Source organism: Alternaria postmessia (assembly GCF_024291825.1).
Source record: "Alternaria postmessia strain BMP 2775 chromosome Unknown scaffold_65, whole genome shotgun sequence".
Classification (NCBI taxonomy): domain Eukaryota; kingdom Fungi; phylum Ascomycota; class Dothideomycetes; order Pleosporales; family Pleosporaceae; genus Alternaria; species Alternaria postmessia.
In genome coordinates this window covers 1-23989 of record NW_026260138.1, presented here as the reverse complement: position 1 = coordinate 23989, position 23989 = coordinate 1, and the positions used below count along the sequence as shown (strand labels likewise).

At 52.8% G+C, this 23989-nt stretch overlaps 9 protein-coding genes across 9 annotated transcripts; 5 read left to right on the top strand and 4 right to left on the bottom strand.

The window, feature by feature from the left end:
- Positions 1-113: 113 nt before the first annotated feature.
- J4E82_008277 (uncharacterized protein) lies at positions 114-2250 on the top strand (the record flags this gene model as incomplete). Its single annotated transcript, XM_051734511.1, has 4 exons — positions 114-269; positions 316-776; positions 821-2095; positions 2145-2250. The coding sequence occupies 4 exons, from the start codon at positions 114-116 to the stop codon at positions 2248-2250; spliced, it is 1998 nt and encodes a 665-aa protein (XP_051585690.1).
- Positions 2251-2317: 67 nt separating this feature from the next.
- On the bottom strand, positions 2318-3054 carry BNA1 (3-hydroxyanthranilic acid dioxygenase; the record flags this gene model as incomplete). The annotated part of the gene is made up of 3 exons (XM_051734510.1): positions 2318-2825; positions 2903-2933; positions 2988-3054. The coding sequence occupies 3 exons, from the start codon at positions 3052-3054 to the stop codon at positions 2318-2320; spliced, it is 606 nt and encodes a 201-aa protein (XP_051585689.1).
- A 323-nt stretch (positions 3055-3377) lies between these two features.
- J4E82_008275 (uncharacterized protein) lies at positions 3378-4155 on the top strand (the record flags this gene model as incomplete). The annotated part of the gene is made up of 4 exons (XM_051734509.1): positions 3378-3449; positions 3521-3704; positions 3891-3987; positions 4041-4155. The coding sequence occupies 4 exons, from the start codon at positions 3378-3380 to the stop codon at positions 4153-4155; spliced, it is 468 nt and encodes a 155-aa protein (XP_051585688.1).
- A 1192-nt stretch (positions 4156-5347) lies between these two features.
- On the top strand, positions 5348-7414 carry J4E82_008274 (uncharacterized protein; the record flags this gene model as incomplete). The annotated part of the gene is made up of 4 exons (XM_051734508.1): positions 5348-5381; positions 5435-5741; positions 5791-6254; positions 6303-7414. The coding sequence occupies 4 exons, from the start codon at positions 5348-5350 to the stop codon at positions 7412-7414; spliced, it is 1917 nt and encodes a 638-aa protein (XP_051585687.1).
- Positions 7415-7766: 352 nt separating this feature from the next.
- Positions 7767-9823, top strand: J4E82_008273 (uncharacterized protein; the record flags this gene model as incomplete). Its single annotated transcript, XM_051734507.1, has 2 exons — positions 7767-8051; positions 8108-9823. The coding sequence occupies 2 exons, from the start codon at positions 7767-7769 to the stop codon at positions 9821-9823; spliced, it is 2001 nt and encodes a 666-aa protein (XP_051585686.1).
- Positions 9824-10115: 292 nt separating this feature from the next.
- Positions 10116-13129, bottom strand: ALA1 (Alanine--tRNA ligase; the record flags this gene model as incomplete). Its single annotated transcript, XM_051734506.1, has 3 exons — positions 10116-10295; positions 10354-12983; positions 13039-13129. 3 exons carry the CDS (start codon positions 13127-13129, stop codon positions 10116-10118), a joined length of 2901 nt encoding a protein of 966 aa, XP_051585685.1.
- A 497-nt stretch (positions 13130-13626) lies between these two features.
- Positions 13627-14419, top strand: J4E82_008271 (uncharacterized protein; the record flags this gene model as incomplete). Its single annotated transcript, XM_051734505.1, has 2 exons — positions 13627-13729; positions 13812-14419. The coding sequence occupies 2 exons, from the start codon at positions 13627-13629 to the stop codon at positions 14417-14419; spliced, it is 711 nt and encodes a 236-aa protein (XP_051585684.1).
- A 150-nt stretch (positions 14420-14569) lies between these two features.
- J4E82_008270 (uncharacterized protein) lies at positions 14570-15317 on the bottom strand (the record flags this gene model as incomplete). Its single annotated transcript, XM_051734504.1, has 3 exons — positions 14570-14968; positions 15036-15164; positions 15219-15317. The coding sequence occupies 3 exons, from the start codon at positions 15315-15317 to the stop codon at positions 14570-14572; spliced, it is 627 nt and encodes a 208-aa protein (XP_051585683.1).
- Positions 15318-16541: 1224 nt separating this feature from the next.
- Positions 16542-21836, bottom strand: J4E82_008269 (uncharacterized protein; the record flags this gene model as incomplete). The annotated part of the gene is made up of 4 exons (XM_051734503.1): positions 16542-18380; positions 18456-20331; positions 20378-20861; positions 20957-21836. The coding sequence occupies 4 exons, from the start codon at positions 21834-21836 to the stop codon at positions 16542-16544; spliced, it is 5079 nt and encodes a 1692-aa protein (XP_051585682.1).
- Between the last annotated feature and the right edge of the window lie 2153 nt (positions 21837-23989).

Here is a 23989-nt window from a genome sequence, read left to right as displayed (position 1 = left end):
ATCACCAAGTCCCGTGCTCACGCGATTCGCGATTCGTCGCGCCTTCCCCTAGCCCTTGCACATCAACAACATCGAACAGATAGAGTAGTCATCACGCCAGACAACAAACGAAGATGGAGCATCAGAAATGTTATATATATGAACCGCCAGAGTCAGAAGAGCGATCGCCAAAGCGACAGCGAACCGGCAAATTCGATCCACAAGCGCAGCTACCAGAACGGCTAGCCACGTATCGGGAGTTGTGGGCACAACAAGAAGAGCGCATTCAAGTGAGCCGCATTTCCGCATATCTAAAACAGCTGCTAATTTTGTTAGAGTACTTTGGAGGGCGCAGATAGTGCCACCCAAGAAAAGATTGTCAACTTCGTCTCGGCTTCCAGTGCATCACCAGATGAGCCCAAATTTGCCATACCGACAGCGCTCATCGTGGCTGGTCCCAGTATTGCATCCCATGGCCCCTTTTTCCAACGCTTGGGACGCGGTATCAGAGACGTCAACTGCGCCTATGTCGTGTTAACGTCTGGTGAATGTCCGAATTTGAAGACGTTCCTCAAAACGCTCATTAAGAAGGTCACTTCACGCGTGGAAGATGATGATGAGGATGACCTAGGTCGGCCCGCCGCATCTTCAAAGCATGGGCCTAAGTTGCTCAACTACGATCTCGGTCATGTTCAAGAATGGAATAGACAGAATCGCGCTTCTAGCATTGTTGTTGCTCTACAAGATAGCGAAGCTTTCGATGTTGGACTACTTGTCGATGTAGTTGACCTGCTTCAGTAAGTTTGTTGTGTTTGGCGATGGTATACGCTGACTTCTATAGCTCATGGCTCGACCGTCTGCCTTTTGTCCTACTCTTTGGCATTGCGACTTCAGCAGAGAGCTTCGAGGAGCGCCTAGCAGGGAACTCACTCCGCTACCTTGATGGCCAGAAGTTCGACGTTACCCAATCTGATGAAATCATTGAAAAGTTATTCCGCGCAACTATCGCTGGCACAGATGCTCGACTTCACGTTGGCGCCAATCTCTGCCGCCGTATGCTGGATCGGCAAAAGGATCATGTTCAGAACACACAGGATTTCTGCGATGGGCTGAAGTACGCCTACATGTCGCACTTCTATGCTAGTGTGCCTAGTGTCTTTCTCAAGCATGATGTTGCTTTCGAACAAGTATCAGCGGACGCGTTTGAGGCTGTCCGTACTTTGCCCTCGTTCCGTCATTGGGTCGAAAACATGCTAGAGGGTGGTCAAGTGCAAGATGTACGAGGGATACTTGAAGAGAACAAACTTCTATTCGCTCAGATCACAAAACATCTGCAATCTGGACTACACTCCATGACTACACTGAGTCATGCTGCAAAAGTATTGGCAAACATCCGGGAGTCTCTTCAGATGTCACCCAGCGTCCGTCTGTCCTCTATTTGGACTCGAGCAGCTGCTGGTGAACTCATTGGATCTCCTCTAATCCGCGAAACGATGCTGTCTATCAAGAAGATTCCATCCGATAAATTGGTACTTCTACTATCATCACTACGAAATCTCGAGGGGGACTACTTCGCCCTGGATACCGCTTCCGCTCAGGACAAGCTCGAGAGTTTGATACAGAATGCCGATGCGCCTCTCCGAACACAACACGATGTTCGCAATGATAGTGTACGAACCACTGTCGTAGCACAAAAAGTACTTCTCAGTAAGCACAAAGCTGCACTGTCGGAACAAGACAAGGCGTATTCGGAATTAGTTACACAATTCCACGACCAGCTCGAAACGTACTTTACCTCTTCGTTAATCGACCCAAAAATATTGGTTCTTTCAGAGATCTTCGTGTTTGACCTAAAGTCACCACACACAGAAGTCTTCCAACCCAGGCCTCGCTTTGCTGTTGAGCGCGCACTTGCTTCTCCTCATGACTATCTGAGCTGCGACTGCTGTAGTGGAGTGGACGGAAACCCTGCAGCTCTTTCTGCCACCCAACCTGCGACAGCGATTGTATATCAGATGTACCTTGAGTCCGGTACGTTGATCAACGTCACAGATCTGTGGTCGGCGTTCAATGCCATTGCAGGAGATGGAACGGAGGAGAATGAGCCCAAGACCATGTAAGTCCACGTTCATATACCACAAACAAAGTATTCTAACAGGTTACAGGGCGCTCTTCCAGCGAGCCCTAGCTGAGCTCAGGCACCTCGGCCTAGTAAGACCCAGTCGAAAGAAGACGGATCACATTTCGAAGATCATGTGGAAAGGCCTCTAGACAAGACTACCAATCTCCATTGCACTACAGTACATATCATACATACTCTTCATTCAGTTCTGTTTTTTTAGGCCTTCTTTGGTTGTGGCGCAGTATCACAAAGTGTTCCGCAGCTCTTACATGTTCTCTTCTCCGTATCCGCCTTGAAAGCATTCACCGCATCCTTGATCTGCGTACCGAGATCCGTACAATGGAATGCTGCTTCGTACACTTTGTCACCACAATTCTGACAATACCACCTCAGCCTATCCAGGCTACCCTCCGGCCTCTTCTGCTCCAGCACCACACCTACCGTATCTTTGAAGCGCACGGGATTATGCGGAGTATTTGGGGGCAGCAAAAACATGTCTCCTTCATTTATATGTATGTCTTTGAACTGCTGACCCGATGGTAACGAGGTATCGACAACTTTGAGGAGCATGGAACCTTTGTGTTGGTAGAACCATTCTGCAGTTTCGTTGATGTGGTAGTCGGTTCGTTCATTAGGGCCGCCGACTATCATTACGGTTACGGGGTCGGAGTAGACGCAATAGTTGTTGATTGGGGGTTTGAGCATGTGGGAGTTTTCGGAGACCCTGGAATGATGGGTTAGCTGTGTTGCTTCGTGTTGAATGGAGCGGTTGAGAATCTGTATGGAATTCGGTGTATGTACCATTTTGGTATGTTCAACGGTGGGCCTAGTTCTCGATGTGATTGCGACTGCGAGAAGTGGCGTTGTGAGAGTGCTGCGGGAGTACGCGATAGCGGTCGCGAGGCGCTTTGCGCGAGTCTAATGGCTGGTCGTAATGATCGCATTGTGTTCATGGTGGTGTGTTGCGCATATGACGTTCGAACTTCACTTTGTAAAGTCAGTGCAATAAGTTTGCCTGACGTGCTTTGAAATGTACAAAGTCATCGATGTAATCAATCAAGGGTCCAAACACAAGTGGGGAGCTTCTCGCCCCCGCGTAGCCGCGGCTCGTGCGTGCATGCGTCGATCACTGGTGCGACGCGTGCCATCACATGTCGCTCCTAGACCCGCCTATCTTGAGACACAAGTCCATCGTCCATATCTCCTTCCTCCCAGTAACAAACTATCTCAACCAGTTCCAATAGCAAAGCACGGCAGAAAGATGGACCATTCGCACATGGATCACGGCGGCCACATGGGCCACGACATGCCTGGCATGGGCGGCGACGGGCCCAAGTGCAACATGAACGTACGGTTGCACCCTTCTCTCCTCGTATCGATACTCAAACGAACATACGCTGACTTTCGATGATGTGATAGATGTTGTTTACGTGGGACACGACCGACCTCTGCATTGTCTTCCCCTCGTGGCATATCTCGGGCACCGGCTCACTCATCTTTTCGCTACTCGCCGTAGTCCTGCTCACAGCTGGGTACGAAGCTATCCGAGAAATATCAAGGCGCTATGAGGCGTACTCAAAGGGTATCATGGAGGGACCCAGAGGTGAGTGCACTTCTTCTATACAAGTACCACCGGGGTAGTGGAAAGACTCTAAGAGGCAGGCGTGGAAGTAGGAGATTAGGGAGGTCTCTTTTCTTCACTTCAATCACCACCTTGAGGAACACTCGCTGAGTAAACTTTACGCGTACAAAGACGACGCAGATGAATCTAGCTCATTACTTGGCCCAGGGAGAAACGGAGGCGTTGGGCGTAGTGCCGAGCAGCAGATGAAGATGATCAAGGCTGTCTTGTATGCTGTGCAGGTTTTCTATTCGTTCTTCATCATGTAAGTGTTTTTGCAATGAAGGCGGAGTCGAGGGCTGTGGCTGATATGCATAGGCTGCTTTTCATGACGTACAACGGTTGGATTATGCTTGCTGTCGCAGTGGGTGCATTCGTCGGATACCTGATGTTCAGCCAGTCTTCGTCCACCAAGTCGGTCGCCTGTCACTAAGGGGACCGGCAACGGAAAACATCTGGCATGAGGCTGTTCAGAGGACTGGAGAGTAGTACAAGGTCAGGAAGGCAAACAAATGGTTACACAGTGTTTTGCTTGCCCTCGGTCGGAGCTACGGATTTGCATGTCCTGAAATATCCGGGCCTAGGATCCTGCAGCGCCGACGGGTCGGACCCGCTATTCTCGTAAGCTTGGCTTTGGATACCCCAGATATAGAGTAAACAGGCAGTTCGCAATACGTTGTTGACACAGTTGGAGTTCTGTTCGGTGCCCAGGGTCGACCTCGCGCGAGAACGTACCGAGCCAGGTCTGGCGGCGTCGGCAACAGCTACCCCGAAGCGTTTTGTACGCACAGAATGAAGTTGAAATAACGCAACCTTGGTCTTGAATGCGAAGTTTGATACCTTGACGTCGGAGCGACTTGAAAAGTCGGTATAAGATGATACTCCGATATGAGTTCATAGACTTGTTGTAGTTCCGAAGACGGCAATATCGCCCGCTAAGTGTTGCGCTCGTGCGAGCAAACACCGATCGGGCTTTGATGCCTGTGCGGAAGGATTTGCCATTACGAGCATCGTGAAGCTCAAGCATCAACAAACATCGTAACAATTCAATTCAAAGAACAACGAGCGGCGAATGCATTGCGTCGACGATGTTCCAGAGTTATGGTTGTGGCTAGCTAGGCTTAGTATCACATGTGCTCTAGCCTTCACATGCCAACGGCGAGTTGCGTGTTCCCACGCGTGACTTGCCCCAGGTTCTCCAAGCCCCAGCTCCTCGGCGTTCCGTCCGAAGGAGAGGTCAGCGTTGCGCATGGGGCCAACCACGCCTCGCATACCCAAGTCATGTGTATAGTGACGGAGACGAGCGTCTTCACATGCGACAGCTGAGCAGTTGCTTGATATTACCATCAGCAGCGCAATCCAGGCTCGTCTGGGTGAATCTCACATCTCTGGCGTACAAACAGCCGCCACATGATTGGGTCCGCCCGGCGACAGGTGCATGCGGGTTAGCGCATTCTCCACTTCCGAGGCACAAGTTGCGACGATTCAAGTGCTAGCTGGAAGCCGAGCATCCTATCCGTTGCATCCATACAAAGCAGAAGCCGATCCCCAGACTTTTCGCCCTCATCTGCTCTCTCGATACCCCGTCTTTTACTTTCATTCCCTCTTCGTCTGCATTCATCACCATGCCTGAGAGAGTTATTGTTGTTGGCGCTGGCTGTAAGCATCACTGCATCATATGCCGTCACGCGCATAGCTAACCACGACGACAGTGTCCGGCTTGAGCGCTGCTCATACCATCTACCTTGCTGGTGGAAATGTCGTCCTTTTGGACAAGAACAACTTCATGGGAGGCAACTCCACCAAGGCTACATCCGGAATCAACGGTGCCCTTACAAGGACACAAGTAGATGAGAAGATTGGCGACAGCGTCAAGCAGTTCTACGATGACACACTCAAATCTGCGCGAGACAAGGCGCGACCAGACCTGATCAAGGTTCTGACCTACAAGTCCGCTGCTGCCGTCGAGTGGTTGATGGACGTTTTCAACCTCGATCTGACTCTCGTTTCGCGGTTGGGGTACGTTTGACGTTATTCCCGCATCTCACACATGTACTGACTTTGACAGTGGTCACTCCCAACCTCGTACCCACCGTGGCCACGATGCCAAGTTCCCCGGAATGGCCATCACATACGCCCTGATGCAACGATTCGAAGAGTTGGCCGAGCAGGAGCCAGAGCGCGTCCAGCTCGTCAAGAAGGCCAAGGTCTCCAAGATCAACACCGAAGGCAACCGTGCTACCGGTGTCACCTACACATTCAACGGCGAGGAGACAACACTTGAGGGCCCTGTCATCCTGGCCACTGGTGGTTATGCCGCCGACTTTACAGAGGACTCTCTTCTGAAAAAGTGGAGGCCAGACACCTACGACCTCTCCACCACCAACGGTGCTCACGCCACCGGTGATGGACACAAGATGCTGATGAAGATTGGTGCCAACGGCATCGACATGGACAAGGTTCAGGTTCATCCTACCGGTCTGGTAGACCCTAAGGACCCTACGGCGAAGACTAAGTTCCTGGCCGCTGAAGGTTTGTACACTACTACCGACTTCGTTGTTCCACGCTGACAGTTCCTAGCTCTCCGTGGTGAGGGTGGTATTCTTCTCAACAACAAGGGCAAGCGCTTCTGCGACGACCTCGGTCACCGCGACTACGTCTCCGGTATGATGTGGGGCGAGAAGGACAAGGGCAACTGGCCCATTCGCCTCGTCCTCAACTCGAAAGCATCCAACGTCCTCGATTTCCACACAAGACATTACTCTGGCCGTGGCCTGATGAAGAAGATGACTGGTGCAGAGCTCGCCAAGGAGATTGGTATCAGCGACAAGGACCTCCAAGCAGAGTTCCAAAGCTACAACGCGATTGCAAAGGGCGAGAAGAAGGACGAGTGGAACAAAAAGTACTTCCACAACCTGCCTTTTGACATCAATGACACCTTCCACGTTGCGCAAATGGAGCCTGTACTCCACTTCACCATGGGTGGTATCGAGATCAACGACCAAGCACAGTGCTTGAACTCCGAGGGCAAGCCATTCGATGGTCTGTACGTCTGTGGTGAGCTTGCTGGTGGTGTCCATGGTGCCAACCGCCTCGGTGGCTCATCACTCCTTGGCTGCGTTGTCTACGGTCGTGTAGCAGGAGAGTCTGCTTCCAAGTACCTCTTCCAACAAGCGCTCAACAAGTCTGGTGGTGCCGCTGTAAACCGTCTCGGTCAGATCTCGCTACACATCGACCCATCACAACCGGGCAAGGTATCCGTCGAGTGGGGCAACGGTGTCAGTGGAAACGCTCAAGCCGGCGCCAGCTCGTCGTCGGACCCCGTTCAGCATCAAAAGCAGGAATCCGCCGCTCCGGTCATGTCTTCAAACGGCGACTCAAGTGACCCCGGCAAGGTTTCCAAGCCCAACGCACCCAAGAAGTTCAGCATTCCAGACAAGGAATTCTCGCTCGAGGAGGTTGCGAAGCACAACAAGAAGGATGATCTATGGATCGCCGTAAAGGGTATTGTCATGGACGTGACCAACTGGACAGATGAGCACCCAGGAGGTCCTCAGGCGCTCTTTAGCCATATGGGCAAAGATGCATCAGAGGAGTTTGAGATGCTGCACGACGATGAAGTCATTCCCAAGTACGCACCTGAGATCGTTATTGGTCGGGTCAAGGGTCAAGAGGTGACACTTGAGTACTAGAGGGGAAGGGAAAATGTTGTTTGTACTTTTAGCATGTTCCAAATGATATCACTTGCATATGTTCGAGAAGATTACTTAGATGACGCATTTTGGACGTGTGCAGCATCATGTCATGTGTTTTGGTGATGAGCAGAGTTACACTGCAGACGCCCGCGTCGGGTCCCTCGTAGCGGCAGATCAGCCTCGCCCGGGCGGACCCTGGCCGCATTTTCCCCAGACCATTAACACGACGCAACTGGTGCCCCTTTGAGCATTACGTAGGCGACATGTTCACGACTGCGTAACGTTCCCTTCGACGTCAACCTGTTTCCAAAATGCTGCACCAGCAACTCTTTCATTTCTTTGATAGACAATGACAACCTACGACGAGTATGGCGTTCCCGTCGGCGCATACTCAGAACCGGAGAGCTTAACCCACCAAGCATGGCGGCTGGTGCGGGCTTTCTTCTTATATCGCATACGGCCTGCTGTGCAGGAGAAGAGGAATGAACTGCAAAGTGGAAGTTGGAGCTTCAAGCGGCTGTTTACGCTTGTGAGAGCGCTGGTGCTGCTGTGGTGGGTAGTTTTATACTGGGGCGAAAGAGGTGTCTTCAACAGCGCTGTGGAGAGCTGCAACTGGGACAACTGGGAAAACTGGGTACGAGCATACCATCCGATATCTGTACATGTGCGCAAGACTAACTACGTGTCTAGGAAGCTGGCGCAAACCCCCACAGACTCGTCTTCGTCGCCGACCCGCAACTCATAGATCCGCACACGTATCCAGGTCGCCCGTGGCCTCTCAACCCTCTTGCCTACAAGTACACGGATCTCTACCTTCGCCGCACCTACTCTCGCTTTCAGACTATCCTATACCCTGACACTATATTCTTCCTTGGCGATCTATTTGATGGTGGCCGCGAATGGTCTACGCGCACCACTACTTCGCCTGAAAAACAATATCGCAAGTATGGCAACGACTTTTGGATGAACGAGTACAGAAGATTCGGGGACATATTCTTCAAGCACTGGGGTGACGGGGGTATGCAGCCAAGACCTGGACAACCTGGGAGGAAGCTCATAAGCAGTTTACCTGGTAACCATGACCTGGGATTTGCCAGAGGAGTGCAAGAAGGCGTCCGAGACAGGTTCAATGCATACTTTGGTGATGGAAGCAGAATCGACATAATTGCAAATCACACTTTCGTCTCAATCGACAGCGTCTCCCTAAGCGCACTCGGTCAAGAATCACCAGAACAGGTGGAGAAGCTATGGCGACCTACGAAAGACTTCCTCGAAGATGCGAAAAAGCGTAAAAGGCGTCTGATACAGCGCGAGCTACGTGCCCAGCAGGGCCTCAGACCCTACCCTGGTATGCCTCACTACGCAATTGAGAAGAAAGACCTAGCGACATCCGAACTTCCACACGCCAATGACGAAATCACCGAATTCCCTACGATTCTCCTCACCCACGTCCCTCTCTACCGCGCACCAGGTACACCCTGCGGACCTCTTCGCGAACACTGGCCCCCAACCCCTCCACCAGCTGGGCAACCACCCCTCGAGCACGACGACCGCAACGCCATCTCCGTGCGCGGCGGATACCAATACCAAAATGTGCTCAACCGCGAGATCACTGCCGACATAGCCGAGAAAGTGGGAGACATACGATACGCCTTCTCAGGCGACGACCACGATTACTGCGAGGTTCTCCACAAAGCATATACTAGTGCCGGTGGCGGCATACGAGAAATCACTGTCAAGAGCACTAGCTGGGCCATGGGCGTTAGACTTCCTGGTGTACAACTCGTCAGCTTATGGAATCCTGTCGACGTACACGGCAACCCCAAGAACGGCGATGCGAGCAAGACAATTCAAACAAAGCTATGTCTACTTCCAGATCAAATCGGCACATTTCTCAAATACGGGTTGCTATTTGGCCTTACGTTGATGATTCTGATACTTCGCGCGGCTCTCGTTACTCTCGGCGTCGTCTCCTCAAGCGAAGCAGACATGACGACTGAGAGTCCTCTCCTGCCTACAACAAATACAAGCACGTTCCCTGCTACGACAGCAGCGGAGAAGGAATCACATTCGTCAAATTCCTCAACGTCTTCTGAACGCATGGGGAACCTATCCGTCCGCACAACCACTCAAACACGCAACATGCAGCAACAACAAAGTCAACAATCCAGATATAATCTCCCGTTGGTACAACATGCGGGCTATGACCCTACCAAGGACTACGATGATGACGATCATGATAGGGACAAGAAGGTCAGAGTCTATGGTGTGAGCACCAAGGCTGCTAGGAAGCCAAGGAAACGGAGAAAAGGACTGGCCTTGTTCTGGTGGGAGTTCAGGACGAGTCTGAAGACTGTGATTGTCCTTGGCGGGGCTTGGTATCTGTTTTTGGTTTGGAGGGGGTAAAGAAGTGTAATTTACATCTTTAGAGTTACGAGTCCTTCGCTGCTTGTTATGGATACGCTATTATCAAGTTCCAAAGCTGCAACATGTTTTTACATGTAAGAGGTTGATGACGCGAATCATAATGACTGTGCCCTAGACTTTGCGTGATCATGACATGAGATTTCTGTTTGGACATGGCAGTACATTTTCATGCATATGCATTGGGTCTTGCGTATCTAAGATTCTCTCGCTCCGTCTAATATACCAAGACGGGATCTTACATGCTCACATCTCAGCACCTCAAAGTACCATCTCAGAGTTTGAGATTCTCGATCCACTTTGTTGCCTCCTCAACACCTTGATCAACCTTATCCGCGTTCGTACCCTGGCCAATGGCAGTAGGAGCGCCTGGCTTTCCACCTGCCTTGCCACCGATAATTGGAGTGACAGCAGCAGCCCACTTGGGTCCATCGGCACCTGCGTTCTTGAATGGCTACATGGAAACGTTAGCACTGCTGTCGAGAGAGTCAGGGTCTGCAAGAAGAACATACCTCGCTCACATAACACCCATGCACAACCTTACCCTCTTCAGGCGAAGCGGAGAAGAGATACAACGACCGATCCTTGAGCGCACTCTTAGGCCCAGAGATAGTCTTGATAACTTCGCTGATAGCCTTGTTGACAGTACTTGACCATTCCAACTTCTTGACCATAAATTTCTTGCTGTCGTCTTCGAAGAACTTGGTCACCTCATCAAGTACGCGCTTGTTATCGGCTTTGGCAGCGGCCTTTTGCTCGTCGAGAATGCTCTTTTGGATCTTAGCGAATTCCTCCCGGAGTTTGCTCTTCGCAATGGCAGAGACAGTGAGGTTGTTAAGATCGACACCGATCTTCTTGGCTTCAGCTTCCTTTTGGGGTCCGAAAGCCATCTTGCCCATGTTTTGTACACGTTCTTGGAATTCACGGGCGATACGCTGCACGTTGTAGGCTTCTTGACCTGTTACAGCGACAATGCGGCGGATGCCCTTGGCAATACCGGATTCCTCGAGAATGACGAGTTCTTTGATTTCGCCTGTCTTGAGCACGTGCGTACCACCACAGAACTCGATGGAAAGCTTTTCCCACTTCTCGTTCTTGACATCCTTGAGGAGCTCTTCGACTGGTACTCCGACAGAGACGACACGCACCGGGTCGGGGTAAGTCTCACCGAAGACGGCACGGACACCGCGGATTTCCTTTGCGGATGCGAGAGGTACCTCCTTGGCGTATACCTGCGAGTCCTGCTTGATGTACTCGGATGAGATCTTCTCAACCTTGTCCAGTTCCGCGTCTGACAGACCCGCCTTGTGTGAGAAGTCGAAACGCAGCTTCTCCGGTGCGACGAGCGAACCCTTCTGGTCGACCTCGTTACCAAGGACTTCCCGGAGAGCGTAGTTGAGAACGTGGGTGCCGGTGTGGTTGTTACGGATGGGATGTCTTCGGAGCTCGTCGAACTCGGCAATGACGTCGCTGCCCACGCTCAGCTCACCGTACTTGATGTAACCAGTGTGTAGTACGTAGCCGGCGTAGACCTGTACGTTCTCAATACTGATTTCAGCCTCGCCATCTACTAACAACCTTCCGGTGTCGAACTCCTGGCCACCCTGTTCGGCATAGAAGTTTGTCTTGTCAAGCAAGACTCCAAATTGCTCCCCCTCCGGTACTTCTGTTGTACTCTTAAGGAACTTCTTGTTGTGGTATATCGCCTTGATGGTGGCGGTAATGTTCTCGCGACCAAACTTGGCGGAGTCGTCGGTCTTGGGGACTTCGGGCATGTTCTCCAACGCACCAAGGTCGTGTACGTCGAACTTGACAACTACCGCGCCGGCCTTCTTGTCGCCCTTGCTAGCTTCGCGAGCTCTTTCTTGTGCGGCCTCGACCTCTTCATCCTTAATCTTCAAGCCTCGCTCTTCAGCCATGAGCTTTGTCAGATCAACGGGGAAACCGTAGGTGTCGTATAACCGCCAGACATCATCTCCAGGCAAGTCGTCTGAGCCCTTGGCCTTGGCCTTCTGCGCGTACTTTTCGAAGATGACCTCGCCACGATCCAGCGACTTGGCGAATGCCTTTTCTTCCTCGTCCAGAATCTCCATGATGTCCTGTTGCTTCTTCTTGATCTCTGGGAACATGTCGCCCATCTGATCGACCAGTGTGGGGACAATTTTGGAGAAGAAGTCACCAATGTCCGTCTCAAAGTATTTGCGCGCATATCGTGCACCTCGTCGTAGCACTCGGCGGACGACGTAGCCCCGGCCGACGTTGTTAGGTACACCACCGTCGGCAATGGCAAAGCTCATCATGCGAACGTGATCGGCGACAACTCGGTATGCGGTATCGATACCATCCGGGTCTTGGTCGCCGAATTGTCCCCTGTACTCGCGCGCTCCAGTGATATCTTGTATCCTCTTGAACAGTGGTGTGAAAACATCGGTGTCGTAGTTTGACTTTTTGTGTTGTAGCACCGAAACCAAACGCTCGTAGCCCATACCGGTATCGATGTGCTTGTTCGGTAGGGGTCGTAGTGATCGGTCGGGTTCGCGGTTGTACTGCATGAAGACGTTGTTCCAGATTTCGATGACCTCGGGATCGTCCATGTTGACGAGCGAGGCAGCGTTCCTGTACTCTCCGTTGACTGGCTCTCTCAGGTCGTAGTGTACCTCTGAGCAAGGTCCGCATGGCCCCTGGTCACCCATCTCCCAGAAGTTGTCCTTCATGTCTCCGGGCAGAATGTGGTCTTCTGGCACGCCCACGCTCTTCCACAGCTCCTTGGCTTCCAGGTCTGGCTCCAGCTCATCTGTTCCCTCAAAGTAGGTCACGTACAACCTTTTGGGATCTATGCCGTAGACTTTTGTGAGAAGCTCCCAGGTGAAGCCTACGGCCTCGGTCTTGAAGTAGTCGCCGAAACTCCAGTTTCCCAGCATCTCGAAGAAGGTGTGGTGGTAACTGTCCTTGCCAACATCGTCGAGGTCATTGTGCTTTCCACCAGCGCGAATGCACTTTTGCGAGTTGGCGGCGCGCTTGAGCTGTGCGAAGTCGGACGAGGGGTCGATGGTGCCTTGGAAGATGGCCTTGTACTGGTTCATGCCCGCATTGGTGAAGAGAAGGGTGGGGTCGGAGAGGGGGACGACGGATGAGGAAGGCACTGTTTTTGTTGTTGTCAATTGGCATGCATCTGGAGTGTGACAGGAGAAGCGCACCAAAGGTGTGTCCACGCTGCTTGAAGTAGTCAAGGAAGGTCTGGCGCACGCGGAGGGCGCTCCATTCGTGCTTCTCGTCTACGAGCGACATGTTTGCGGCCTGCGCGTTGCCGTCGTGGTGGAGGGGCAGCGAAAGATGTCGTGTGTGGGTGAAGAGTCTCGTATGGTGGAGAGAGCTGTGGCTTGATTGACTGAGACAGCTAAGCCGTGGTTGACTGGCAAGTCTAACCCTTTGGTGACTCAGAGGGGCTCTAATCAGTAGTTGGCGCATTCACGAAAACATGTGGGTGCGGGCGCCGAGCTGCAGGCCAGTGCAGCGATTGCGGGGCTGACTGGGCGGCGGGCGGCGGGCGTAGGAGCTTCGGAGGACCGACGGTGGCCTCAGCCCTTCTGGAAGCTTCACGTAACTGCGCCTAGACTACATGTCCATTATAACAACCCCAGCCAGCACCATGCCCCGATCGCACCACCGTAACAGCACCACTATCGCCAGATAATCACCCCGCTCTACCAATCGGCTGTCTCGGACTCGCACTGCAACCTGACCTCGACTCCCGTGAAACAGATTCACCCCCAAAGCTGCGATGCATGGCGCAAGTCGCTAGCAACCCTCCTCCCTATGCGCAACAGAATGCGCCCCACGGCACCAAGAGAGCCGCAGACAGTTCCCTCGAGAACGAGCAGCGGCTGAGTAAGCGATTCGACTTGCTCAACTTGGGTATGCTCAATCCCCCCGCAGACGCTAGATTGCCATGCTAACTGTACCATCGCAGTAGACAACAATGGCACACGCCTCTACATCCCTGTTCCGGGCTCAACAGATGCCACACTCCCGCGCCAATCCCAATCGCCCACCTCCTATGGCGACCCTCTGGCCTTTGTCGCCTCCAGGCGGAAACAGCCTCGCAAGCCACGCTTCCCCCGCGCCCAAGAAGAAGAGACCGGCATGCAGGTAGAAGACACCCCCCACAGAGTCTACATTTCCGACCTAAGCGCTGAACTCTCCGACATTGAGTCCGACGAAGAGAATCCCATTTTCCTTTCCGATATCGAAAAGCATCTCTCCAAGATACCAAAGCACATCTTACTGGGCCCGGAGCCCAAGCCCACGGACAAGAACCAGTTGGTCCTGTACAATGTACCTGCAAGTCTGACAGTACCCGAGGCTCAAGACAACGTGCGCAAGGCCATTGTAGAGGCAAGACAACGCATCAGGGATAAGCAGGTGAACCCAGTAACGGAACCTGAGAATGTAGATTTGGCAAGGAATAACTACCACAGTAGTGGTCCTATCATTAGAGAAGACAGGATGATGGATGCGATACCCCAACCTACGGCAACACCTGCAGACGGAGACGGCGATGCCATGGACATTGATTGATTGATTATTGAGTGAATGAATATTACGTCTGCTTGGTCATCAAATTATTATAGAGATATGGTTCAACAGCTTGTTAATACATGAATGCAATAAACGTGATCCAGTCACGTATTCTTCCCAGCGCTTGCGCCATCTTCTTATGTATTCTGTCTACCGTCTAAAGCGATCCAATACACCCATAAGCTTCGCCTTTGCCGGTCGAGGTGGTAGCTCCTGTGTTTGACCCTGTTCTACATCCGCACCAATGACACCACTCTGCTGAGGTCCCGTCTGCTGAGGTACTCCTTGTGGTGGTGCACCGTACAACGGCATCTCCATAGCCTGCGCCCCTTGGTTAGGGTTCGCCTTGGTGGCACCGGGCGGCGGTGGCGCAAAATATTGTGGTGGCGCATCGGTGTTCTGGTACAGCGGCGGGGGTTCCGCCCATGTGCCGTCCTGCCTCTGTGTGTACTGTGGGTTGGGTGCGTAGGGGTTTTGTGTTTGGTAAAAGGTGAAGTGGTTCTGGGGGACTTGGCCATGGCGGCGACGTTCCGAGTAGGATATCAGAAACTGTTGCACTGCTTGTTAGTATTTGATGGCGTCGTCGACACTGAAGGGGGAAGAGGGGTAGACGTACGCGATGGTATCCGAGCAGTGGAAGGCCCTTTCTTAACCTTTGCTTTGCGTGGATACGACCTCCTACGAACCATCCGAAGAAGATGACAAAGAACGATGCAAGTATTATCCATTTCACGATTATGCCTTTCTGTTGCGTTGTTAGTTTAACGTCTCGTGAGCAGGAGGTAAAAGGTAGACATACATCTGTGTACCAAAAACCATCATCACCTTCATAGCATTCCCTTCCTCCAGCAAAGTCGTCGACACAGTAGTATCTCTTTGTTAATGATAATAAAGGCATGGCTGTGATGTGGTGTATGTGTGTGTGTGTGTGTGTGTGTCCAACTCTCGGGAAAAGGCGAGTCGTGGATGTATATGTTCAGAGCGTAGGAGGGAGGATCGACTGGTATAAGCCCAGTACGTGCCGCAGTTCAGGGAGATAATATGGTCGATATGAGCGGTTAATGGATAGGCTGCGCCACTTCTACGTCGTTCGTTCCTTCGGTCGACTAGCTTCCCGAGAGGGAGGTGTGTCGCGTGTGGAGAGGGTTGGCAACGGGTCTTGTTTCAGATGTGTAAGGCGTGGATGTGTTAGGTTTCAAGATGGGATGGATGGAAGGGCGGCTAATGGGAGGTGGCTGAACCTCGACGGTATATACTCAAGGAAGTGGCTTGATGGAAAATAAATGGAAACTTATGAAAACAGAGATTCGATAAATGAATGACGCAAAAGAAAGAATCAAAAGAAAAGCGACGACTATTGTGGCTGGGGCAGATCCAGAATTCGAGGTTGGGGAGGTCGGGATGAGGTATGCAAGGGACGCGTGGATAGGAGTGGATCGCGACCCGTGCCCTGCAGGGCTGGAAAGCTTGTTCCTTGCAGGCCTGGCTGGATGTGGCGGACCTCACTCCGCGACGTCGACTGCCAAAATGTGGCTGTAGCATTTATCGCTTTGGAAGCTGCGCGTGAGCTATGATGCAACAGTCGGTGAGGTTCATTCTACTGTGTTGAAACCTGTGTTTTCTAGTACATGTATCGGGCATACTCGAGCACGTGCGCTACCGTCAGACAGCCATGGCCCGCCGCCGCCGCTGCCGCCGCAGAAGCCTTTTTTCTTTTTTCGTGTATACCAAGATATTGGTAGATCAAACTTTAAACAAGTTGAGGAGAACTTCACGGCACAACAGACCGCACAATGGAGACAAAATGATGACAAGTTTAAAATGTATTCAGTACTGTCGGGAGCCAGCGTCGCTGACTCTAAAGCTGGGAAAATGATAAAACACAGAGTAAACGTTGTGGTATAATGCCACCAGACGCCGAATTACATGCCCAGTAACGGATTCACTGCCATACTCTATACTTCCACCGTGTTCCCCGTATGTTTCGCAATATGGCGTCCTGTGAGGTCATATTCCTGCAACCAACACTGAAAACGCCCAAAGGCATCAACTCCGATCCCATGCTTCAAGTTCAGATGAAACGGATTACACAGATAGAAAGGAGAAGGAGCGAAAGGAAAGTCTAATGTAACAAGTTGCGGAGAGATGGGCTAGCACTTGCCCCGGTATTGGCGCGTTCGGTGGGCGCCGACGTCACTGCTGGAGCATCGCGCATCACCGTGTCCATGGGTGTTGCCGGTCTGCCAGGGGCAGGGCTACCGTGGTGCAGTACGGGGTACTGCGCGACTGCTGGAGGAGCAGTGAATGGGCTTTCACGCGAGGCCGGATGGGCATGAGGATGAGTTGGCGAATACGGAATCGTCCGTGGGGATTGCATAGCACCGTTGACCATCATTGCGCCGTTGTTATGATGTAGCTGGGGAGGTCCACTAATAGGCGGTCCTGAGTACGGTGGCCGAAGCCCTGCGGCTGCTATCGCAGAGTGCATTGGTGCACCTGAGAAAGCCGCGTAGCCATTCGGCTGAGGTGGGTACGGTGCATGGAACGAAGGGATATGACCAACAGGTGGGCCCTGTAGTGGTGGTGGTCCGTATCCATTCCCGTTGGGTAGATGGTGCGGGGGATGTCCAGGTCCCGGAGGGACACCGCTATGCCAGGAGGGTAGCGGAGGGGGCTGGCCTGGTGCGGGACCACCTGGTAATGTCCATCCTCCTGCTAAGGAGGGAGGTGGAGGTGGATATGGTGGTATCTGAGTTGCCGGCAAAGGGTATGTCTGCGGTGGCTCTTTGAAGATCGATACCGACCTCGCTCGCTCTTCCTCGTCGTCAGTCGTACCATTTTGTTTCTTCCAATGACACTTCTGGCATATATACGAAGCTGAGGAAGCAGCGTCCACATCAGTATTCAACCGCAAAGTGTTATGCGCAGGTGGAGCGACAGCTGGCGCATCCGTCATTGGCCGATCGTCTTGGCCATTGCCATTGACGATTCGACCCTCTTCGACAACAGGCTTCTTCTCAACGTGGCCGTTTTGGTCTGTCTGTCCATCACGGTCAATTGGTCCATCTACCACACGAGGCGCTTGTGTTGCTGGCATATCTGCGTCAACTTTCCACCATCGCGGACTAGCTTCAATCTTGCAGCGCACACATTTACGCTCAGGCTTGGGCGCAGGAGGTTCGGCAGATTCTTCTTTGACTGATATGCCAGCGTTCGATTGTCGACCACGGGCCGATGTGGGCGTTGGCGCGGTGACTGCGGATGCTCTGCGATTAACTGGGGTCGGTGCAATTTGGGGCACGATGCGTGTCGACTGGTCTACCAAGTTGGCTTTGCGCGCAGTGCCTGTCAAGGTAAGATCGGCCTGCTTGAATTCGCGCGCGAATAATTGCAATGCGATCAGCTCCGTCCCTTCCACTTCCTCGTTCATGGGGTGAACAACAGTCTTGGGGGTATGTTCTTTGCACCAGATCGCCGCAATCAATGTACCCGTTTCTCCGTTCATGGTAACCGTTGGCACTGCATCCCTCCGAGAAACCTTGACTGGTGTCATGTCGAACCCGAACGTGTAGCCGTTGCTGTGGGCACAACCAACGTGAAAAGTCGCATGGCATTGCAAGCAAGATGCACAGGCGCCCTCAGTCGTCTTGCACAGCTTGCAGACTGCGTCGTATCTAAGTGTTGGTGCTCCTATCCCCTCCACCATGTCAAGACGCGTTGCGCTGCTGAACTTGATCTCGGGATGCCAAATTGCACAGTACACATGTACCCAGTTATTGTCGGCAGTGCGCTTGAGTGGCTCCCGGGGCACAAGCGGCCGGCCCTTTTCCTGCTGTCGGAGGCGATACTCGTCCTTGGCTCGGTCAACAAGCTCCTTCTCTAGGCGCTCCTTTTCGCGATCGCGATCAGTCTTCTTCTTGTGGGTAATCTTCGGCTGTTCATAGAACTCTTGCTCGGTATCCTGCTGTGGGCAGAGGACACACTCGTACGTCTGACTAGTCAGCAGTGTTTCGACAATACTCAGCATGTAACTTACATATGACACGCTCTCTTTCTTGTCGTTCTTGCATGTATCACAGTACCATTTGTTCGCCTGTCGTGTTTCCTCAACACCGTAACATCGTTTGTGGATAGTCAACCGACAGGCCGCACACTCTAGACGGGAACCTTCTGACGATCGACAGACGGCGCAGGGCAAAGGCCTTAGTTTCGGAGGCGAAGGAACTGGTGGGGGTGTAGGAGCCTTGGGGGCTGCAGTAGACTTTTCCTTCTCCTTCTTCTTCGAGACAGGCTCGTTGACTGGAGTGGTCGTTCCGCTGTCTCCGTTGGTCATAGCAGCAGTCTTCTGTTTTTTCTTGGGCGGCTCTGCAGTCGCCTGGGCAGTGGCACTCGGAGCTTCGGCATACTCGGGGGTACCGTTCTTGGAGCTTGGGTCTGACTGCGCCGCGTAGACCTCCCGTAGGAGCTCCTCATCGATGCGTCGCTTCCATGCCTTTCCTCCACCTTGCGCGACTTTCTTCGCAATCTCGTCGACGTTTTCCCACGTTACTGCATACTTGCGCCATAGGTTGGCACAGCGTAGGCAAAGCGCGATAAGGAACCCGGTCTTGTCCTTGGACCGACCATCAGGAGGTATCATCTGGCCAGGTGTCACACCAGGCGCACGTCTCCATTGGCGAGAATGGCGGACCGTGCAGAACTTGCACTGGAAGAGACGCTTGCGCTGTATGGCCTTTGCACTGTCAAAGGCCGAGTCGTCTGCGTTGTCCGCAACATCGTCAACAAGTCGGGACTGTGCATCAGGCTCCACCTTTTTGGTACGCCCTTTTCGGCTGCTGTAGGAGCCCCAGATCTCCCTTCCTTTGGGTGTCTTCTTCCACATGTAGTAGTAGCGTACGGCATCGCCGTAGAACATAGTTTTGCTGGTGTGCAGGCGGACGAGCCTGATCTCCGAACCGTATTTTGCGACACCCTCATTCCACTTCTTTTCTTCTTCCTTGGTCAGCTCAGGCTCTTTCAAGTCTTTCCGCTTGTCGATCTTTTTGACATGCTTCAACGCTACATCTGCATCGTACTGGTGCTTGGTAAAGAGCGCCAAACACCGATCCAAAAAGTTCGTGTTGTACGGTTCTACGCCAACGTGCGATTTAGCCAAGGCTCTCGCTCGGTCCATGTAAGCCTTGACTTGGTCCTCCGTGACGGTCGGCGCGTTATCTTCTCCTCGCGTAGAGTGTACTCCTAACGGTGGCATCTTGAACATCAATTCCGCGGTACATTCCTTGTCCTTGTTCGGAAGATCTTGACCACGGCGAACGTATCCAGGCGGCTCGTCCATCACCCACTTAGGGCGCTTAGCCTTCTCCGCCTTGTCTGCTTCGATCGCAGCCACCGTCTCTTTCGAAAGCTTGCCTTCCTTCTTGTTACCGGCAGCCTTGACGTAGCGTTTCTTGATCTCCGCCGGTTTGACCAACTCCACAGGATGACCGTGCCAGACGTTGACGTTAGCTTGGTGTCGGGGTCCTAACCTAGAACTCGCGCGAGGGTAGATGGCTCGATCGTCGTACTGCAGTGCGTCCTCTACTCGGCAATGTATGCCAAGGTACCGCATGGGCCACATCTTAGCCAAGGCTATCTCTGCCTGTGTAGCAGGATGTGTGTCGATTTGGGAATCCAGATCCGGCGTGGTCGCATTGGTGTCGCCGCTCGCCTCCTCCTCTTCTTCGTCTATGATTTCTTCTTCCTCTGCATCCTCGTGGGTGGTACCCAACCGAGCCTCCAACTTCTTCTCTTGAGCTCTACTACATGGACCGCAAGCCCAAGCGAAACCACGAGATGGTTTCTTCAGAAGTGGCGGACGTACGCAGTTCATGTGATATGTGTTGTGGCACACAGCACATTCTACGGAGTCATTCCTGTTTGGGTTAGCTTTGTCACGTGTGGAAGCAGATGAGAACTTACGCTGCGCAATATCCGACACAACGCTTGCAGCTCTTGACGGCGCTAGTTAGTTCCTTCACCCGACTGGTCTCGAGACAAATGTACTTCCATCGCTCATCCAGTGCTTTCTTGACCTTGTCGGGTACATTGATGACTGATGAGACTGGAATAACATCGTACCAGCGGTGGATGAAGCGATCGAAAACCTGGTTGAACCAGAAGCTGTCTTTGGTTTTGCGGTACTCGTCCAGATCGCCGATCTCGCTCCGATGCAAGATTTGGCACTTTCCTCGTAGAGATGCAAGGGGACAAAGATCCGAGTGCATGGTCGCATAGACCAGACGAGTGTCATTGTTGTAGCGCTGGACATCTCGTGGGCGGTAGAACCAATTAACTCGCATGGACTCTATCCGCTTCTTGGGGTCGTTGTCGACGTGGATAAACTCCATGACCCGGCAGAGGTAGTAGGGCTCGCCGGGCGGCTCGCACACGAGGTACACTTGATCTGCACATCCAATTAGAAAACGGAAAACAAGCCGCAAGACGTGGCTGGCGTAACGGAGCGACCGTCAGCTGCAGCCAAAGCAAATCAAAACTTACCATTAACGGAAACAATCTGACCATCGTCTGCTTCCAAGTGACCATCGACGAGGAAAGCGCCAGTGTTTTCGAAAGTCATCATGTTGGACTCCCGCGCGCTGTTGGCGGCTACCATGGCGCTGGCATGGCTTCCGCGCTTCGCCCCTGCTTGGCTTGGCGCAGCGGCGCTCGCGTGACTACCATTTGCGCCGTTGGCAGCAGCATTTTTGCGCCGTTTGGTTGCGGGTTGCGGCTGTGGTGTGCTGGACTGAGTTGTTGCAGCGGTTGTTGATGTGCCGGAAATATTGGGATTCGGCGCGTTTTCTTTAGTGTTGGATCCGGAATTACCCCACGATGCATTGCCTTGTGCAGAGGCGGAACCTTTCTTCCCACTCACACTGGGAACATGACCGTTTTCGGGAGCCACAGAATTACGCGACGGCGGATCAGATACGTTGCCATTCGCGGCTACAGCTCCCACTTCAAAGTCCATTTCGGTGTCTTCAGCATAATTAGGTCGCGACCTGCCAGGACGGCCGCGCGATCGCGTACCGTATGACGATGGCGCCTCACCATTTTGATCTGGCTCTTTTGATGATGCTTTGGACTGATTTGAAGTACCGTTGGTGGCCTCCAGTGATGGTTGCACGTCTTCCATGGCAGAAGACGCGTCGTCGGGATCCTGTGCAGGGTGCTGTACCTCCAAAGAAGCAGCAGGTGTCGAATTTCTAGTGGAAGAAGCCTTGCTAGTTGATTTTGAAGGTGCTGTTTCTGATGCAGCGTTGGGTTGATGTTGTTGATTGCTTTGCACATCCTCTTCGTTGCGCGGTGATGGTGCATTGGACTGGTCCCCAGCCGTCGAAGACGGAGCCTCGCCTTCGCCGTTCTTCGTGTCTGCCATGTCGAGTTCTAAAGGGAAGGCAGAATCAATAGAAGGGCCAGGCCAAAGAACGTCGAAGAACCCTTTCAAGGCAGGCGCGGGCTGTCGCCAGGGTTGTCGCTAAGAAGAAGCCCGTCAAGTGCGGATATCAACGCAGCATGAGAAGGCCCATCAGCGCATACACGCGATTTTGGGATCAGCAAGTCAAAGTTAGATATTTGTGAGTTTTTGGGCCGTTGGCTTGATGGAGCCGATGGCGAAACCGGTGATTGTTTCGCCGTCAGGCGAGATAAAGCGTGGTGTGGGGGAGAATTAGTGAAGAAGGGAGCAGTGGTTGAAGGAATCGAAGATGGCGGACTCGCTGTAGTATGGGTCTAACGGTGCCAAGCTAGGCCCAAGGCTACGTCCGTGGGACCTAGTTCTTTCTTACGCATATCTCATCTTTCTCATCGGTGCTGCTAACAACAGCACCCTGACGACCAGGCCCGCATCCACCCACGCCGTATGGATGCGCCGTTCCGTCACGGATGGGGGCGCTGATGGATCTCTCGTCACGATGTGTTCTTTTGATGGTTTTTGCACGTTCATGTTCACACGCTTCGTCCATGAACGATCTCCACCACCCCTGTCCAACATACACCGGCAACGCGCCCATCATGCGGCGACTATCTCTGTTATTCGCAGTTGCTCCGCCTGTCTCAGCCATGCCGACGGTAATAGACCATTGGCGTGCGAGTATCGGCAGAGTTGCTACTCAGTCTCATCAAATTGAAGCACCACAATCATCACATATCAACGGAAGCGTGCGCCCCATCAGACGACAGGGCCTGTTTATCTGGTATCAAGTGCTGCGATGATGGTGTGGGCGCGGCGAGGAAGTCTCGAGGAGGCGATGTATGGTGCAAGTGGTTCGTTGTCTAACTCGATTTAGCGCCGACAAGGGTCGACTTCCTTCGTTAGACCTCGCTGCTCGTTTGGCAGACCCGTGGATGGATGGGCTTGATGCCGAATCTTCCACAGCACACATTGCGTCACACAAGTTAGCAAAGTCTGAACAGGCACCTCTTGCCCGCGCACCTGTCCGGAGACGCAGAGCGCCTTGTTCCTTTATTGTTATTCCTTTCCGCGGCCCTGCCTCCACTAGGCCCGTTCGCGTCTGACTCTCTTACACATCCACCTGTTTCCGGCCACATCAGCCTGGTCTCAGACGGCCCGATCACCTCTATCGTCGACCCCCGCCTGGTGGTGAAGGTCGAATAACGCCCATGGTTGTGTCGCACATCTGCCTGCAATTGCAGTGATGCAGCCGTTCGGTTCGCGGGATTACCCAGCGGCATTACTAGGTCCGCAGACAGGGGCGCTAGCAGACGCATTCAATCATCTCGTGTCCTGCCCCCCTTCGAAACACCCAGCCGCACCTAGCCAACCCTCATCGGCCGCATATTGCCCGCTTCTCATTCGCCGTATCCGGCCTTCGCTAACGTGATCGCTGGCGCACATCAGCTTGCGCATCATTGCAGCGACGTTGGGGACCATGCAAACTCTTTCAGCGAGCCTTCCATCAAGACTGTCCTCATTTAACAATGCGGCACGACAGCTATCTAGTGATTGCTGATGTTGATATGCCCTTCAACCCGTGTTGACTATTGCAGCGAAGCTACACCTCAGTGACCTACTGAAAGGATCGGTTCTGTGCGGAACGCAGCCTATGTTCCTTCGCTGGGCATTCCCGAAGCTGGAAGCATTTGGAATGTACTGCCAATTCAGAAGCCGGCCAAGCGACCGAAACTCAGCTTGCGATCTTTTACCATGTACCATGCTACTGTGCCAAGAAGATCCCAAGAAGATTATGGGAACTTATTGTCGAAATGCGCCTTGCAGATCAATCGATGCTAGCAGCACCAGAAGATGCGATGGCTAACTACGATTCCGACATGGCTCTCCAACCATAAGCAGATCGTTGCTTCAAAGATTGTTTGCTTAGACCTTAGGAGTTGCGACACTGCCTGGCTCATCCGTGTGCCTGTTTACCAACAAACATACAGTAGTAAGCTAGCTGACCGGGATGTTGATCACCCGGGGATGTTGATCACTCACAAATCTCAGCACTCCCACACAAAACACGTGTTTATTTTCTTAACGTAGCTATAATTGCCACTCCGTACACATAGACT